The sequence below is a fragment of the Dermacentor albipictus genome, chromosome 7 (genome assembly GCF_038994185.2).
Source record: "Dermacentor albipictus isolate Rhodes 1998 colony chromosome 7, USDA_Dalb.pri_finalv2, whole genome shotgun sequence".
Classification (NCBI taxonomy): domain Eukaryota; kingdom Metazoa; phylum Arthropoda; class Arachnida; order Ixodida; family Ixodidae; genus Dermacentor; species Dermacentor albipictus.
The window spans coordinates 20,886,582-20,905,636 of record NC_091827.1 but is presented as its reverse complement, the minus strand read 5'-3'; the positions used below and the strand labels follow the sequence as shown (position 1 = coordinate 20,905,636).

Here is a 19,055-nt window from a genome sequence, read left to right as displayed (position 1 = left end):
AATGCAACCAATTTTATTTAGGTCGGTCCAGAGGTAGTCTCATAAAATCATTTCTGCGTCTTACATGTACTATTAGAATAGGAGGCATCAAAGTTGGGCCCAAGCTACAGGTTCCACTTAAGTACAGCAGACTACTACTGCCAAGTCAAACAGTCAAGCACTGCTTTTCATCAAACACTGCACAAGACTTGCGCTGTAGCAGCGTTCATACTTGAATGAAACATAATGATGCGAAACTGATGGAGAAATGCAAGCATACACTTCTTGTTGCTGATGGGTTCACTAGTGTGTGTTACTGTAAATGCTGTTAAGTGCTTATCACTGTATATATATCAATCGTCATCCAGCATTTGGAGTAGCATGTCATGCAGACACCCAGGCTAATATCTCCAATATATCATTAAAGCTTGTTTCTCTCTCTCTCTCTCTCTGCTCAAAGCAAAGAGAAGTGGCTCACAAAGCAGCCTTCCGAGGTCACCAATCTGGATGAAATCAGTGTCGCAACGTAATCATTGTCATCCAAGTCCTCTGCAAACTTCAACCTCACCCCCCCCCCCCGCCCCACTTCCAAAAAAAAAAAGAAAAGACCTGTTTGTTGTTTTGCACTAAGCGCTTCAGGGGAGCAGTATTGTCATTTTTGTCACAGCTCTAAAAATAAACGCAGAGGATGCTTTGGTTTCATGTCGCAAATGGCTACTGTGGAACAAATGTCCTAAACTCTCAATATTCTTGCGAGTGTGAGCACACCTGTCACAATAAATGTAATCATGCATAGGTGCAACAGCTTTTAAGAGCACATTCACAAGTAGTGAAGCTTCATTTTTCTAATCAACATGCTAGGTGGAATGTGCACGCACGCACTTGGCAAGAATATTTTGCAGTACACTTATTTATTCTTGACAAAGAATGCAGCACACAATACTTTTGGGTCAAGATGGTTCTCTGGTGCCTGGCAATCGCAGTTAGGCAGTTAACGGTATTGTTGCCTCACATGAGAAAAACACAAGCAGCGTCATCCCAGTGACAGTTATGGCCTCAGTTATGGGGCATAATGTAAGAAGGCAGGACAGCCGAGGAATGGGCAGAAAGGCATGGATCCAGGAGGTTTATCCAGACATCCTGAAGCCAGTCTGAATTTTTTGTCAAGGAAATGCCAATCCTTTCACACCAGTTATACTTAACTGCAATTTATGCCTCATCAGGTTGGTTGGTTTATGCCTTTATACTTAACTGCAATTTATGCCTCATCAGGTTGGTTGGTTTATGCCTAATGAAATAACATCACAACAGCTACACAAGTTCAAGTTGAAATTCATACGCCGACGTAGCCCTGGCCTTACGACGTCACAGTAGGCTGTCATTGTACAGGTGGTGGCAACATAGGCTACTCTGGTCATTCTCTATCATGTCGTACTGTATGTCACAATGAACATGTAAACTAGGTGATGTTATTGTTTTCACTTATGCTACAGAACGTGACTCGCATAGTTTTTAAGAATATGTTGGAAAAGTTGCATCTCATTGTGAATTCATCATTCTATGCCTGTCTTGGCCACTGCACCTCCCTGCCTAGTGCACAGGAGGTAGGAACGTTGTCCAGTGGTTCGCCCTATTTATTCCTGCCACCTCCATCAACTATACATGCACTGATATGAGAAATAAATTATTATATTATGTCATATTATTATGATATAAAGGGAGCATAATAGGTGTGAGTACAGAGAGCCAGGAGAGAGAAGAGAAGGAAGACTATTGACAATAACCAACAGTATTTATTACAGTGACTATTCACGCAACTTGCGCAGAGATATACCGCCTCCTAAGCAGGCGCAGCTTATGAGCGCATGCAATCAACCATTGAGCCGATTAATGTAAATAGAATGAGGTTCCAGAAATTTTCAGGCCCCAGCTTCGTTCACGGGCCAGTGTCGAGGCATTTCTTTAAAGTGGACACACAACTTCCCTTAGCTGTTCCCGCCTCCCAGGTGCATTCGCAAATATCTGACATGAGCCCGCACCACAGCCATGCACTTCCCCTCACAAGGTGCGCGACCGGCAGGTACCTGTTACACAAGAGAAAAACATTATTGAATAAGTGGCTTGGTTCTCTGAAATCCGACAGGTATCGAGAGCTGGTTGATTTACAGTGACTCGCCCCCACCTCTTTCGTCCGAATTATGGACTAACTAGCCATTCAAAATTGTTGCTAATAGAATGTACAGCTGCATTGTTGGGACTGACAATTACTGAATTTGTTTGAGACCGTACTCGCGAAATAGAAAAAAAAGAAAAACTGCATTATTTTCCTCACTTCGAAAAGCTGTGTCAATTGTGCAAGTTTTTTGCGAAATTAAAGACCATTATTATCATAAACAACAACACTCCCCCCCCCCCCCCTTTTCAAGACAACACCCCTCTATCTGTCCCTGGGCAGAAAGGAAGGTGGATAGAGGGAGGGAAAGGGGCGAGAGAGCTGGGTGTGTAGGCCACTGTCTCGCACCGACTGGCCTAGAGCACGGAGCAAGTCCTTGATTGGGGGCATTGACCTCAGCGTCCAGCTGGTTCAGGTCCCGCAGCGTTGAGATTGGCTCTTCAAGCAGGAAAGGTGCAGGGTGTGGAGACGACGGTGGGCACCTCTGCACAAGCGAAACAATGTGGCCGACATGTTCAATCCGACAAAATTCAGAGTTGAGAGCATGTCACTCCTGTCTCGAGCAATGAAATGAAGCAGTGTGCTGCAGAGCTGAAAAGGCTTGACCTGACTGCAGTGGGTAGCTGACTTGAGCCACACTGCAAGATTGGATTGCGTACTTATGCAGCCACTACTGTACATAGTACCATCTCTCGTCTTAACTGTTTAAGTGCCGGCCAAAAATCCAAAAGACCAATCCAAAAATAATATTTTCTTTTTTGCACACCTGTAGATAGCAAGTTTTCTGCCAATTCGAAATATATATATAGAACATGGGGGTACTAAATTCCCAACTTTCCATTAATTCGAATTGATGGGACCGGCAAAATCGATCGAATTATCCGGAGGGTCAAATTAAACAATATGCAAGAAAAGCGCCGGAACACACTGCTGCTTCACATCTGGCAGTATTTGCTCTATTTGAATGCGCCCCCTAATTACACATGTGCCCAATTTCTGTGTGACCGAAGTAGAAAACTAGCATAGGAACGATATTACTGCACCTACACAAAGTACAAATCTAACACTTGTCTGACTTTTTAGAGAGAAAAATTGTTGCACACAGGCGGCCAATTTCTTATAGCCAGCTTCGCCACGCGTTTTTTAGTCAGCTCCGCCGCAATACTTAATTGTTATGCGGTAAAGCATACAACCATGGCAAAGGCTGTTTTGGGTTCGTGTCCGACTGCACCACGTAGGCGATTTTCCGCCAAATTTTATTTAAAAAGGAGAATGCACGCGTTATAATCAGGTAAAAAGCAGTTATCAGACATGCTGAGCAATCTTTCTCAGGCGGGCCAAAAACAGGCGTTTTCGACGAGGGATGACGCAGTTTCAACACCTTCACCGTCCCCTAAGCTCCGCCGGGACAGACGCTGCCACTAAAGGGGTCGCTATCGAGGTCACTATAGGGGTCTGGCGCGTGCATGCTGACTGGTCAAGTTCGAATTATGCGGCAAAGGCCAATTTTAGGATCAAAATAATGAGGATTCGGGCCCACAGAAATGCACAGGTGCCGGCCAGGATCAAATTAACCAAAAGAAACCTAATTAAGCAGAGTCGAATTAACGAAAGTCTCCCGTAACAAGAACCATGCACGTTGACCAGAAACTCTAGAGATGGTAGGAGCACAATTCCGTCGCAATCGCTTGACGCTACAGGTACGGTTTACAGCCAACATTTGTTGAAAAAGGCTTACAAATGCGAAAAGAAGAGTGACTATGGAGGATTATAATGGTTCCTTGCTTGGCTAGTTGGTTCATTGCAACTTATGTGGCAGTGCGAAAAAAAAAAGGAACAGACAACGATGGAGACTGAGTGAAAAGAATGCTGTAAGTTGGAAGGATTAAAATGTTGCTTTCGTATGATAGATCTCAAAACACCGTAAGAGGCAAAATCCCAGAAGTGCATCTGTGCAATATTTGTGAAACACTTGTGCATAAACCTTGCCCCTTAATCCCAGCAGTCACTCCAACCTACGTTCTGCACATTGTTGGATTGGTCTAGACATGGATTTGCACATTTTGTAAGTACGCAATTCCACACGATCTGAATCTCGAAAGTAATATGCCCTGCAACATGAAACAGCACTGCAAGGAAAAAAGCATTTTGAAAGTAGCAGGAGGAAATATTGGTGCCCCAAAACCCTTTAGGATCGCCCCTGCAAGTCACTGCAATGCACACTAATTGGCCTCTCTCGGATCGGCCCACTGGACACCCTCTTAACCCCGAGCTTTGAATCACCAAGCGCTTCCTTATTGTGGCAGATTTTTTTACAGACCCACTACATGTTAGTGAGGGGCCTTTGCTCTTGCAACTTCTTGAGCTTGGTGGACTGCGACCCAATTGAACGGCAACCACATGCATGCAGTATTGAAGCGACGCAACAAGCAGACCTCACCACGCTGTCACAGCATGAAGCATCCACATGGATGCGACATTGCGAAAAAAAGTAGCGACAGATTTACACTGTTGTATGAATAAATAAAATCGAACATCTATAAAATAATTGCAAACGTGCGACAAGACCAACATTTTAACCAATACTGTAGAACGTCGTTGATACGTTCCCGTTACAGACGTTTTCCCGGGGCCATCATTTTCAATTAAGAACTTAACTAGAACTTAAATGTTTTGTGTATGAACGAACTTATACTTTGCAACTTACTTTTCTTGCTTTACCTAGCAACAAGCTAACAGCACACCAGCAGCGCCAGATGCATGCATCATGCGCTACACACACCAGCGAAGTCAGCGAGGCCGGTTGCGCATGTGAAGTTTACCTGTTCGGCAAGCAGTCTCTTTTGGATGTAGCGTGTTTGTTAGGTTCCCGGCGTATTCCCCCTTGCATCCCTTCTGAACTTCAACACAGCACCATTGCACTAGTAGACTACAGCAAGGTGAGAAATTTTGTCTGACAGTCTGTGACGCATTTCAAGCAATTTTGGCTTTTACGGCACGGAAGCAGGACTTGTGACGCAGTTAGCGAAAAACAGCTCGGCCATCCTGACGTAGTTAATTTTAGTTAATGACTCGTACTGGGAGATGTTTACGACGCTTTCTATGAACCCCAGCATTATTTTAACTTTTTCCAGTAGTTTATGGGCATGCTCGCCGCACCCGGCTTTGTCACGAAGTTTAGTTTCACGCGTGTACTGAATTTTACTGGGACAAGTTTTGGTGCTTTCTCTGAAGTCGAACGTTATTGTAATTTTGTTACTTTTTGGAATTTTGACGCACCTGGTGTTGCGACGCAGTTAGCGAAAAGCAGCTAGGGCGTGGTGAGAAAATAAGTTCGGCATGTAATGAATCTTGCTGGGACAAGTTCGCCGCGCATTCTCTGACCCCCAAGTTTATTGCAATTTCGTTATTTACTTTTTGGGATACTTTTAAGGTACGCTCACCATGCCTGGCGTTGTAACGCAGTTAGTGAAGAGTAGCTTGGTCGTGGTGAGAAAGTAAGTTTGGTGTGTACTGAATCTTGCATGGACAAGTTCGTGATGCATTCTCTGACTCCCAACATTATTGTAATTTTGTTAGTTCAATATTGGGATACATTCAAGGTACGCTAACCGTACCTGGCATTGCGACATAGCTAGCGAAAAGCAGCTTGGTCGTGGTCAGAAAGTTTGGTGTGTACTGAATCTCAGTGGGGCAAGTTTGTGACACTTCTTCTGGCCCGCAACAACATATACCTTCTTTCGGTACTCATGCTTTTGAAGACGCGACAAGCGATTGCCAGGAGTGATAACACTGGAGTGGGTTGCTTGTGCCAGCAGAACGCGCAAAAGATAATGCCAAGGAGCTCAAAAATGAAGAACTTGAAAATTCTGTCTTCTGAACGACTGAAAGCAGGCTTTGCACCCTCGCATTTGTCTTGAGTGCGAGCAGAAAGAATTTTGCCAGCGTCTAGCATGGTCTGGCTGGGAGCCTGTGCTGTGGCCACTTCTGTGTATGTAGCTTACCTTACCATCGCATCGGCTGAGGCCAAGTTGTTTTGGAAACGTGCAGTCACCCATGTATTTGTGCTCCTAAAGTGCAGGAAATAATGAGCGGGAATAGGGAATGCTTGCAAATGAGATGTTTTCATATTTTGTGGTATTATTTGGGATGAGTCAGGTATTTTCTACGCCATGTGCAAGTAGAGCCAAATTGCTTTCGTTTGTAAATGTCGCCCATTAAGGACTTTCGCATGCTTCGCCTCTACATGCACGCCTCTACATGCACTATTCCTAAAAGGTCTAAACACCAAAATGAAATATGCTTGCAATTTTTTTCAGCTCATGCCATCCAGTGGAGCTTCATATGAGAACTACTACTGCTCACTTGGTGCCACAATGTGGATAAACGCACAAAAAGCCCGGAACGAGCATTTATATAGAGTAAAATAAACACTTCCTCATTTAGAATGTGTCTTGCATCTGCCTTATGAAATTGCATGTGGCACAGATCCTATGGAGGCTAGTGAAGATCACGCACAATCATTTGTACTAAATAAAACGATTACGTGCTAAGAACTCGCGTAACTGATCAGCACAAGCAAAAAAAAATGCAAGAAAGAAAGAAAAAGAAGAAATGCTGCACTAAATAACGCAGCCGGCGCAAGGCGTGCTAGCTGGCATTCAAAACGTGCGCGCCTGAAACCAAAACCGGAAGATGTTAATCCCATCCACTTGGTGCTCTGCAGTCAATTCGGCTGCTGGGCTCTATGGGAATGTCCACTCTTGTTGAATGTCTTTATGCTATCATTGTGGAGAGCCAGTAACAAGAGTGAATTCAGATTGAAGCGGGTGAACTGATAGCTACCATGTTGTGCAATCACTCGGTAACCTGCGAAAGCTGCCGCACGAACTTCCTGGCGACAGGTGATTTTTTCTGGCTGGCCAAAAATCAGCAGTGGGACACGCAACAGATCACCCTCCGCTACAAAAACCTGTCACTCGTCGCCATCATCCGATAATTGCGTGCATGTGGTTGCACCTTTAACCTAGCACAGCAGCCACAAGCACTCAACTTGTCTTTTAAGAACCTTTGCCCACAAGCCGTGACTGTTGTACTACGGTGTACCATATGTAAATGAACCTGTGTTTGTTGTCTATCTGGCTTTGGGACCTTCTGTGTGCCCTGTCAGAGTCGACGAACCCAGCCATACGATATTTTGTGAGCTGCAAAGAGGAAGCGCATCCTGCAAACCCATCAAGGCATATGACACAGACTCCGACAGCCCAAGTCAATGACTGCGCTAAGCTTGCATCCTCACTAAGCCCCTTTGCACAACATAACAACCTCAGTCATAAGATAGAACAAATGTTTCCGTAGGCAATGCTCATGATTGGACTTTGCGTGAACTGTGCACCGCTCAATGACTGTTAATGGTTACCTTCCACTTTTTCAAACACTACTATGCACACACTTCATGAACAGCCAGGCAGCTGGAAAAGACCCAAGTTACTGAATGTGGTAACTGAATGCGGAACCATCTCCAAGCAGTCGAGGACTGACCTTGACATAGCGCAAGGTTTAGCACAGGTATCCATGGCAGGCGTCTTCTCCATTCACCAGCAAGTTTAGCAGCATGCTGTCTTTTTTCTGGAGCCGTGAGCCTGAAATGAAGAAAGGATGTTGTAAAGACGCGAGGAAAGAGGGCAGACAGAGGGGCTCAATTTTTGTTAACAATGGCATATATGGGGTGATCATCTTTAAGCTGTTCGAAATATTAATAAATCACCTGTGGCAGATAGCATAATTCTTGTCGTTGAACTGAAGGGCTCATGTAATTTGCCGCACACTTTGGAAATGAATATCTAAAAACTGGTGTAATTCTGAAAATGCATTCGAGATGGATATGCCTTGCCAACTTGCTGGCTAAACTTCGTGAATTGCAATATGTGCCATAAGGTAATTAATAAAGAAATTAATTTGTGAATTTTCTGACCAGCTGAATACGTGGTTAGATTTCTCATGCAAGTAATGTCTGCCTCTCTGAATAATCCAGCTTAGGGTCTGGAATTATGTTATTTACAACAGGCGATCTTTAAAAATTTTGAAAACTTACACGACCCCTACACACACACACACACCACACACACACACACACACACACACACACACACACACACACACACACACACACCATCATCATCATCATCCGATCATCAGGGTTTTCAATAAATTTTTCTTGTGACCCCCCCCCTCTCTCTCTGCATGTGTGTGTGTGTGAGTGTGTTGCCGGTTTATAAATTTTATCATTTTTTAAAGATTGCCTGTGGCAGATAGCATAACTAGTCCTTGAGCTGGGTTATTCAAAGAGATGGATGTTTCTTGCAGGAGAAATTAGAGCAACCACCAAATAACTTCCCGATTAATTCACGGCACATACTGTAATTTAGTAATTTATAAATTGTAGCCGGTGAGTTGGCAAGGCATATCCATTTAGTATGAATTTTCAGGATGACACCAATTTCGAGATATTCATTGCCAAAGTGTACGACAAATTACACGAGCCTTCCAATTACTTTTCTGCTTCAAAGCTTCATAGAGCGTTTTGTTAAAGAAGTGGAACAGCAGTGCATTTTTAGCGCTAGTTGGATGGCACATATCTCAGAACCTCAGCCATCTTCAAAATTATTTCCAAGTGGTTATACAAACTTTAAATTGCAATATGTGCCCTAAAGTAACTAATTAAGAAGTTAATTCCATCAATTATCATCATTTCATCAATCCATTCATCATACACCAATTTCATCAATTAGTTGACGTTTTCAATTTCTCGAGCAAGAAACGTCTGCCTCTTTGCATATTCCACTTCAAGGACTAGAATTATGCTATCTGCCACAGGTGATTTTTAAAAATTGCATAAAATTTTAAAATTATCACCTTGTATATATGTTGCAGGTTCTTACTCTGTCTGGCATTGGATAAATTTTTGACGAATATTTTTTTGCCGTTGGAGAGCAGCACATACCTAGTGGCACGTACCCAGCTACCCAACTTGGCATCAAAGAGGTTCATTAAAGAGGTTCATGTGGTTTAAAGAAGTTCATGTGGTACATACCACATGGCATACACTTAGTGATCCGAGCTAATCCAATGGTTGATTTTAGACCATTTCGTCACCACGTCAGTTCAATGCCCTACCCATTACATCATGGACTACCCAGTGACATAAGTTGATGGGGAAACAGACAAGCAGCCTGACCGACAGGCAGAAACATAATCCCCCAGAAGTGCGTGAAGTTGTTAAACAATGCTACTCGCGTTAAAGATTTAGCTCATGTTGTCTTGTGTTGCGCATTGATTTTAGCACCAATTTACAGTTTCCTTGGTGCTGCGTACTTATTGAATGAACAATCCATAATACAGTTAAATGTCACTTATACAGTTACATGTCACTTTTAGTAAGAGCACTAGATTGCACACAGCTGGGCCATCTATTGTAGGTCAGCAACAGGAATTTCTTTGTACCTTTCGTAGCATGCCACACATCAAAGTAGTGAAGGATCTCTGGACATTGGAGCAAGATGTATTTCTTAATGCCCGAGTGGCAGTCTGTTGTCAATGAGCTCACAGTCGTGCCTTGCTCAAAGAAATGCGAGACCTCTTACGAGGCCCTGTTTTTCCATTTGGGAGCTCTCACCTGTGCTTCTTCACTATTCAAAACAGGAATGCACCAACAACACTGCTGGTATTTATATACACAAAAATATTTTTTTTTGGCAACAAACAGTTTAGAAAGGGTGAAAAAAAAAAAAGTCCCCCTCTTTACTGCAATGAGTCACTGAGCTGCTCAGGTTGCATGGCATACTTTAGTTGGCAAAGGTGAATGTTGCTTCCATAATAAGGCTGGGTAAGAATACATCTTAACTGCTTCTTGCTTGATTTACCTCCTTCACTTGAAGTTGCTCCGTGTGTGAGGATCTTAGCACTGTGACTTGCCGCATCACAGTGACCCTCTCCATAAAGCTGCAGGGTCGTATCACTGACCCATGTCAGCAGTGATCCCTGGTGCTCATCCCAGACCTGTAAAGAATTTGCCTTGGTAATCATTGTGCTTGTCACTTATTCAAAACATAACAGTGTGACTCGGGACGAGCACATAAGCTGTTGCTGAAACGAATAGAAAATTGGGCATGTTTGCGTTGATGCATGGTAGGGGGGAGCTCGAACAACGATGACAAAGAACTACACAGGATAAGCACTGAACTTCAGCTATAGTTTGTTTACAGAAAACACTTGTTTGAATACAAACCAAAAATACATGAACCCATCTATCACATGACGAAACGACAGGAAAAAGGGAGGCAAACCTTGATAACACAGACTTAAAAATATAACGAGACTTGTATGTGGACACAAGGTACATCAGATTGTGACAGGCTAGTCAGTCAAATTTACATGGACTTGAACTCGACCATAGTTCCACTCAGCTGGGCCCCCTTACTCGGGACTGTAGGACTCACCAAAACAAGTGTTATGCAAGTGTAGGTGCGCAGTTCCAGCAGTGACACCGTTGACATCCGTACTTGATAGCTAGTTCAAAATCATTCTATGTGAAAAACTATGCACATGCTTGGAAATTTTCCAATGAAGTTACTTTGCTTTCAAAAAGTTCACGCGCTGGTCTTTAGTGCGCATCACCAGTTTTGAGCATGGTTTCTTATGCTGTACAATGTGAAATATATCTACTTACTCATCAGCAAATGTTGCAATCACGGTACGAGTCACGTTGTCTGGCTCACGCCTCATGTCATGCCTGTCATCTTTGCATGCTACCGGTGGGGCATTATGCGAGATGAGGAAGCTGGCCTCCTCTCTAGATGTCTGTCGCCGTTGCTTGGCTCCTTCAGCTCTTTGCACCATAATGCCTCTTGACCAGAGCTGACATCATGTGCTTCCTTCTCCTATAAAACCTGCGTTCCCTTTTCCTTTGTTTTCTTCATTGTTGTGTTAACTTGAACTCCTGCAATAAGAATCGCATTGCAAAACGCTAATCAAGGGACCATTAAAAATGAGAATAATTTTAAACACTACTGTAATTGGGATGATGGATATTGTTTCTTGGCGCAAGGGCCAGAAATGGCCAAAGAGCCAAATGTCCAAAGATGGGAATGAAATTGCCTGTGATCAAAGTAAATATGTCGCAAAAGTAGGCGCTTATGCCAATAAAAAAAAATACCAGCTATGAAGTAACACAACAGTTATATGAAATACACTTGCTTCATTAAACTGACCAATCACAATGGCATTACACTTTTGTCATTTATGTGATACTCCTCGGTTCTTCTCTGGTCAGCAACAAATACAACAAAAAAAATACTGTATCTCGTGAATTAATATTTAGCGTCGGTGTGCACATACGAACATGAACAAATGCAAACAGAAAGTAAGAGAAAGAGAGAAAGGTATTGTATATCGTAGCCTGATAAGCCCAGTTCGGAAAGTGCGATTATCACAAGCCCACTCACCAATGCTAATGCCGCGCAGACGAACTTGCGCATATTTAGCATTTCGAAAGCTACTTCCACTTTTTGCGGCAGTACTGTCCGACGAAAGGCTGGCCTGTGTTCCCACGTCCCGGGTCGCCTAAAAATAACCAACAACTTGTGAAGCTGTGCGTCAGGCGCGCATCCAATTTATGCAGCGACTTCTGTCTGTCAGTACAGTTTCTGAGCGACACAAATAGCCAGTTTTCGCACACTTAACGTACTGTACCTCGGTCACGTCGCTCTGGTTGGAGGTGTCGGTCATCGAATCGCTGGTTTCCATTTCGGCAAGTTCGGCCTGAAAACAAAAGCAACTCGATGTCACAGCTGTACGTATTCGCACATTTATAGGTCTTTCCTTCTTGAAAACCAAATGCCGCACTCACCGCAGCTTTATCATCCTTCGGTAAATTTATTTCGGGCACGACCGACGGAACAGCGCGACGGGAAAGCAGTGCTCGGAAAGGCACTCCACACAACTTGCTCACGTTACCATTGCATTCGTAATCCTCTGGGCGAAAGTGCAGCGAGCATACTACGAAATTTTTCGGCTTTTTACCATCCCACTGTCGCAGAGGGACGGCACTTAGCCACTTCGAACGCAGAGGTTCACTTCTTGGTACACTGTGGTAAGTCACGTTGGATTCGCCGCTGCAAGTGCTCTTGGCCAAGCGGCCTGGACCATTCCTTCGACCGTTTGGACATCCGGCGACATCACATGGACGTGGCATTCTCTGCTGTTTGCAGCATAGAATAAAGCACAGTTTCTGCGAGTTTCGCGAGCCGGATAAACCAACTGCGCAGCACTACGCGATAACGAAACCGCTGAAGCGCGAGAGATGGCGAGAGCGTCAAGGGGGCAAAGAGTAACGTCAAAAATATATATTTTTTTTTTCTAAGAATCAAATAGAAGTAGCAAGCAGCATTTTATTCTGTCATATAATGCAATTCGTTGATCTTTTCATTATGATTGGTTGAGTACCACAGTAAAAATTATAACAAATTGCTACGTAATCATCGGGCTATTTTATAGAACATCAAACTGTCTTATTCGAAATAATATTTTGATGCCTAAGATGGGTGCCACTATATGACTGGTTAAAAATGTATACGGTGTGATTTACGGCATATTGCATACTGCGACTTTTCATTAAAGTGTTTTTCCTCTAACTCTCAAGCACTGCGAAAAAGGATATAACACGAAAATGTACCTCTAAACGATATATTACACTACTATAAACGTTCTTGTAACCATGGGAATGTCGCATTACATGCCGAACTGATAGCCGCCTCGCGGGAACTGTAAAAGTGACGTGAAGTAACCACCATAGTGGTTACTTCACCATAGCCTCCGAGATTTAAGCGCGCGCCAGCCGAGCAGGCTTGGCATATCACGCTTGACAACCTTGGTCCTTTGATGCCGCGAAAATTCGAGTGCATGGTTGCGTGATCGAATCGCAGTCATTGCGCGAGCCAGTTGGCTGTGTTATCCGTCAGTTGGTGCATGTTGTACATACGTCACTTTGACCTACCTGAATCTTGGCCAGTCCCCCAGCGTGGGTACGTGCCAGTATATCGCAATGATCTGCATGTACATACAAGTACTGTAGCCCACGCTGACCACTCGGTGTACTGGTTACGGCTTGTTCGGTGCCAGGCCCGACGTAAATTTCACGACGTAAGGAGTCGTGAAATTGCGGCGCTCAACGTTGCTTCATGGTTGCGCGCTGCCGCGTGTACCTGGACCACTGATTTCTATTCGTGGAAATTGTCTGTGTCGGCCCCGGAGTACATTGGCAAATCTGGCATTGTCGCGATGCTGACAGCGCTGGAGGAGCCGCCATGTTCGGCGTTGTCGAAAAGGGAAGCATATTGGCTACGGTCGAAGGGGGAGTCGCCATTATCGATGTGCCAAAGATAGCCTTTTGACGGCCAGTAAAAGCACTAGCCCATGGGACATCTGAATGATGTCCTGGACGTCTCAGATATCCTATTAAGGATGTCCCAATTAAGGATATCGTACATGGATATGTTTCGGATGTGCTACCACGGATGTCCCAAAGTTCTCGCTCATGGACCCCCCCCCCTTTTTTTTTGACAAACGCGTGAATAAATTTGTCTTCCAATTAGGCTCTGTCTTTGAGTTTCCTCGTAAAGAAATATCCTTTCTCGCACGTCCAAATTACAATCCGAAACTATACATACATAATGTCTGGAGTTTTCTGACGCAGTTTACCTTGAAAACTCCAGTTTGTTCAATAAGGCACTTGCGCGTGGTGGAAGGCCTGGAAATATGAGGAGTATGCGGCGCTTCCACACTCGATCGTGCATGTGGGCGTATCGTGCGCGCACAATGTATGTTCTTGATGCGTGGGCGCTCTGCCCGTTGCATCAGCTGTCATGCAGTGTGTGCTGCAACCATAACGGATATTAGGGTAAACACATGTGCAAAAGGCCCCGGCATACGTCCGTAAAATGTACGCAGCATGTCCCCAAATTTCCCTCTCGGACGTGCAATGGATGTCCGCAGGACGTAGGGTGCCTCGATGTCCTCCTCCCCATGTGGCAAGGGGAGGAGAACATCGAGGTATTCTCAGGACATGCACGGAAAGTGCAGACACAGAAAACGCTCCTCCACTCCGCAGCGCACAAGGGGCATATACGGCCGGCAGTGCTCGTCGAATCTCCAACACGGCGCGGAGAAGGCTGCAGAGTCAGACGGCCAACACGGCTTGTTAAGTTGTGCACTGGTTTAATCACTCGTGTACGAGGCGACCTGACATGGGATCCTTGCTTGCCCAGTGAACCACCGATATCCTATCAACATCAAGGCATATGATCCGTTCCTCCACGTCTCGGCATAACATCTAAAGGACGTCCTACTAACACGTACTTTGTAAATCAAGCAGCCGATGTCATATTGGCGCTCATTCTACTTTAGAATGATACTCTTTATGGACACTACATACTGATCGATGCCGTAGAGATGTACGCGCTATGTCATATCAGGTGGCGGCATTCTTAGGTTTTCTTGATGATTTATTTAAATATCGGTTAGGGGGGCGTAGTTAAAATGTTGTAGTTTAATTTTTTTATGCGACATCATGTTTGAAAAATACTGAATTCCCCGAGCTTTGCTGCGCATGAAATGTCATTCACATTGAATGTGGCACGTAAATTTTTGCAGTAGTAAAAGGAGGAACCATAGGCTTAGATTAGACACTGAAAGCTCCTAGGAAATTTTCAGATAATTTTTGTTGCGAATTTCTGAAACGCGCGTGGCTATAGAGCGTTGCGCTGCTGTCCACATGGCGTATGTACGTCTAATGTATGTCGTAACATGACAGAAGTACTTTTTCGGACCACACATGAACAGTTGCCCCGCCCCATATAGGCCTTTTCCCCCCAGTTTCCTAACGACATAATTATGTTTTCTTGTTGAAATTATAGTAGGAAATCATCGTGCCCGTGTCTAATATATGTGTTTAGATATACTCTCCCTATTTTCTGATTCAATTTACTTTTAAAATTTTAATTAATATAATATGCTCAATATGCCACGCGGGATGTCCAGGAGAATGAGTATATACGCTGCGCTTCCTTGTCGCCGGCGTGCGCATTAAAATGTGTGTACGCGACGTATCTGATCTTGCTTTGTGCGGAGGCACTCTGCCACACAGCGTCTGCTGCGAACAGCATATTGAATTTGCACTCGACAATACATCTGCTATGGCACCTGCAAGTATGGCTCGCTAGCGTGAACTGAAAAAAATATCCATTATATGTTCTAGACATCTGCACGCCTAAAGTAAACATCTATTAGAGGTGACATATATGCGCAGCTGCGATATCCTTGCAACGTTACAACAACGTGATAGGTCAGATTATCCGTGGTACGTATTTGCAATGTTTGGATAAATCGACATATCTATATATGCAATGCCCAAAACATCATGGAACATAAATGGTTTTCCAGGTGCGCAGCGTCGCAGTGGACGATACCCTGTCGTATAGCGCCTTCTGCTCGCTGCAAAAAGGAGAAGCCGCGTTGTGTCGGAGAGTCGCAAGCTCTGCCGTAGCACCCTTAAGCGTACCGCGCTGTGCGACCTGTTGCAGTCGCGGCTTGCGGGCAAATGCTGACCTGCAAGACTGACTGACCGGGTAGCGGTCCACAATGCGCAAGAACAAGTCGCAGGAGCAAAGGGCACCCTGCGTTATGAGCTCCTGGGCGCGGAACGATCTCACGCGGCGCTAGCAGAGCAGAGCTCGGGGGAGAGGGCGGCCACTGGGTGACCAATCGGGGCTTGCGACGCGATCGCGTGAGCGTCCGGACGCCGGGACGGAGAAGCCAATGATAGAAAACCGCGGGAGAATCGCCCAAGCGCGCTGTCTCGGGTGGAGGTTCCCGCAGAACAAGCTCGTCAAAGCAAGCTCGTCAAGCTGTCAAGTACGTGGTAGGCAGGCACCTCCATTCCCAAAAGCTACACCGGCAATCAGGCAAGTGATTTCTCCAACCACCTACCGTCGCAGAGTCTGAAGGAAGTGGGAGACCTCGCCTACTGCCTGCGACAAATCTTCGGTGCTATCCTTAAGCTGTGCACAGGCATATGGCGTTCCAGTGCGGTCGCTGTCTCTATAGGTCCTTACAGCCCATTCATATTCTGTTGCACAACCAGTGGTTACATGCGGGGCAGGAGCTGCTGCTTCTCGTGAACGGAAACTCCGTGCGCCATGCCGATGTTGCTGATGCCCATACGCAGCACGTCAGCCTGGTACATTACCGTTGTAGTGCTCCAAATTGCGACTTCGAAAGTTTAAACCCCGATGTGTTTGAACGGCACCTCAATGCATCCCATCCGAATGTCAGAGAGTACACCTGTTTTATTTGTGATTCGTCTGCTAGTAGCCCACGGGCACTAGTGCAACACTGCGTGACTCATGACATGGATGTGGTGCAGTGCGGCATCTGTCAGCATTCTGAGCCCACATGCAAGACAATGCTGAATCACCTTTGTGACCACCACCCTGATAGTCCCCTAAGACTTATCTGCCGCACTAGCCAGCAAGTTGAAGAGCTTGAAAAATGCGTGCAGACATTTCAAGGATTTCCAGAACTGCGTGCAATTGGGGCCAGCTCAGCACAGGAACTTGCCGAGCTGGGCACCAGTTCATCTGCTGCTCCTCTGGACATGTCCATGGCCTGCCATTCGTTGCCACAAGCCCCAGCCAAGAAATCCTGCCCTTTCTGCCCAGATCATGCTGTGACCCTGGCTGATCTTGCAAACCATTGTGTTGCAGCCCACCAAATTAGCCTTAAGATTTCAGAGATTTTGGAGCTCATGTTGAAGAAGTACTGTGCATCTAGTGCCAAAGAGAGCTGCCTGTCCTGCCCCTTCTGTAATGCAACATTCCTGAACAACGATGACCTTCAGGAGCACATGTATTACGAGTTTCAGTACATGCCTATCCAGTGCGATGCCTGCAGTTACTCCACCTCTAACAGAACACACTTGAAAGAGCACTTTTCATCCAGCCATCCTGAAAAGTGCCCAGTGTTTACTACTTGTGAAAACGAAGATTTTGAGTCCTGGGTGACAAACTTCATCACTCAACAAGAAGCTCGCTGTATCGTAGTTGAGAAGCCATACCAGTGTGTCCATTGTCCAGGGCGATTCCAAAGTGCCGAGGAACTAAGACTTCACCTGTATACACATCTGAAGTACTACCCGTACCACTGTACTATATGTGACGAGTGTTTCGTTAGCCAAGAAGAAGTCGAACAGCACCAGCGCAGGATACACAGTGTAGTGGGACAATACTCAACGAAAGAAGTGAGATACGAGAGTAAAGAGACAAGGCTGGACCATTTAATTGATATGGCAACAGAAAAAGTGCAAGTGCTTTTGGGAAAATCATCTTTGCAACAGTGTCCATGGAAGGAATGCTCATTTAAATCTTCAATACAAAATGAATGTGCTATTCACATGATGGTCCACGTGAGCCAGCGCAAGACATGCACTAGCTGCCAGTTCAGCTCCTACAGCGCCGATGTCATTGCATGGCATTCTAAGGAGCAGCATAGTCCCATCTCCAGCAATACCAGGAATCCTTCCTGCAGCGACATACATCCTGTGCGAAAGAGCAATTCACGTTTGTTTGCTTGCAGTTTGTGTAGCTATAGAGGACCAAACTCCATGTGCATTCGTGAGCACCCCAAGATTGCGCACCATGGCAAGGCAGCCAAACTGGTTGTTCCTAAAAGGAAAGACCTGCACAGCCCAACCATCAAAAGCGTGGGGGGGTCAAGGAAACCAAAAGAGGAGGATCGCGAACAGAGATTGTGCATATCTCTAGTGCGTCGTCAAAAGGACACCACTCGCCTCACTCCATGGTCACTGAAGAAGGAGCAGTATTTGTGTAGCCAGTGCCATTTCCTGGCCTCATCAGCACATCTGCTACACATTCACAAGGTCAGTTTCCACGCAGGTGCTCAGAGGCTTAATGCAAATGCAGCCGTCATTGCTAGAGCAATCTCCAATATCTTGACTCTGGCCACTCACCAATATTCTGTGCCAGCTTCTGGTGTTCCTCACAGGTCGTCTCAATCTGCAAGCCAGGTCAACATGACCACTCTTACATCTGGTTTGCAGCAGACAGACAGTATCCACAAATGTCGCAAGTGTTGTTTGAAGTTTCAGTCAAGAACGAGTTTGTTCGATCACCTGGTTGTGAAGCATTGTACGTATGCTGTGTGCGATACCTGTGGTGGGGGCCTAATGAACAATGCTCAGGCTCTTGCTCACACAACCAAGAAGCACCTACCTTTGAAAAGCACGTTCACTGTACTTGGACGTCAGCTCACCAACAACAGGAAGCAACGTCTCTAGCACTCAATGGTCCTTACAGAATGCCTGAGACATTTCTGTGGTGGCGCCTGATGTTCGTGTGTCTGCATAACTTTTCTCATCAGCACAACCTTAATGTGCTTGTAAAGGACTTTGGGAACCTGTTCATTAAGGATTTTTAACAAGTGCCATTGCTTCATTTCTTACGTGCATTACTGTACTGATTGTATGCGTGTTGGGCATACTTGTTGCAGATGTAGCAATTCTTCCGCATAACTTTGTAACATCTTATGTACTTTGTTGCCTTCACTGTCACCTGCTGAGAAAGCCAATTTTGTTTATGTTCACATTTCTGTGTTACCAAAAACCTCATGCAAAGCATTAATAAACAGCTTTATGGCTACCGAGTGTTGGTTTGTATTTTGTTGGGAGCCATCATGTGTGTAATACAGAGTGCAAAAGCTTCCTATTGCATAGTAGCTGTAAGGCCCTGGGCCCTGCAGCACACCTCTTCAAAATTAATTCGTCTCAATTCTG

The 19,055-nt window shown here is 45.1% G+C and overlaps 1 protein-coding gene and 1 long non-coding RNA gene across 2 annotated transcripts; one reads left to right on the top strand and one right to left on the bottom strand.

The window, feature by feature from the left end:
• Positions 1-1,752: 1,752 nt before the first annotated feature.
• LOC139047732 (uncharacterized) lies at positions 1,753-12,511 on the bottom strand. Its single transcript, XR_011507337.1, has 7 exons — positions 12,060-12,511; positions 11,903-11,971; positions 11,656-11,773; positions 10,881-11,150; positions 10,075-10,210; positions 7,694-7,794; positions 1,753-2,636 (listed from the first exon to the last, which is right to left on the bottom strand). It is a non-coding gene; the product is annotated as an uncharacterized lncRNA (long non-coding RNA).
• Positions 12,512-15,970: 3,459 nt separating this feature from the next.
• LOC139047729 (zinc finger protein Xfin-like) lies at positions 15,971-18,925 on the top strand. The gene has a single exon (XM_070521743.1). The coding sequence runs from the start codon at positions 16,281-16,283 to the stop codon at positions 18,558-18,560; it is 2,280 nt and encodes a 759-aa protein (XP_070377844.1). The 5' UTR covers positions 15,971-16,280; the 3' UTR covers positions 18,561-18,925.
• Positions 18,926-19,055: the final 130 nt, after the last annotated feature.

What these genes read in the sequence shown, in the direction of transcription:
- LOC139047729 (XM_070521743.1), top strand. Translation starts at nt 16,281, where the DNA reads ATGGCGTTCCAGTGCGGTCGCTGTCTCTATAGGTCCTTACAGCCCATT.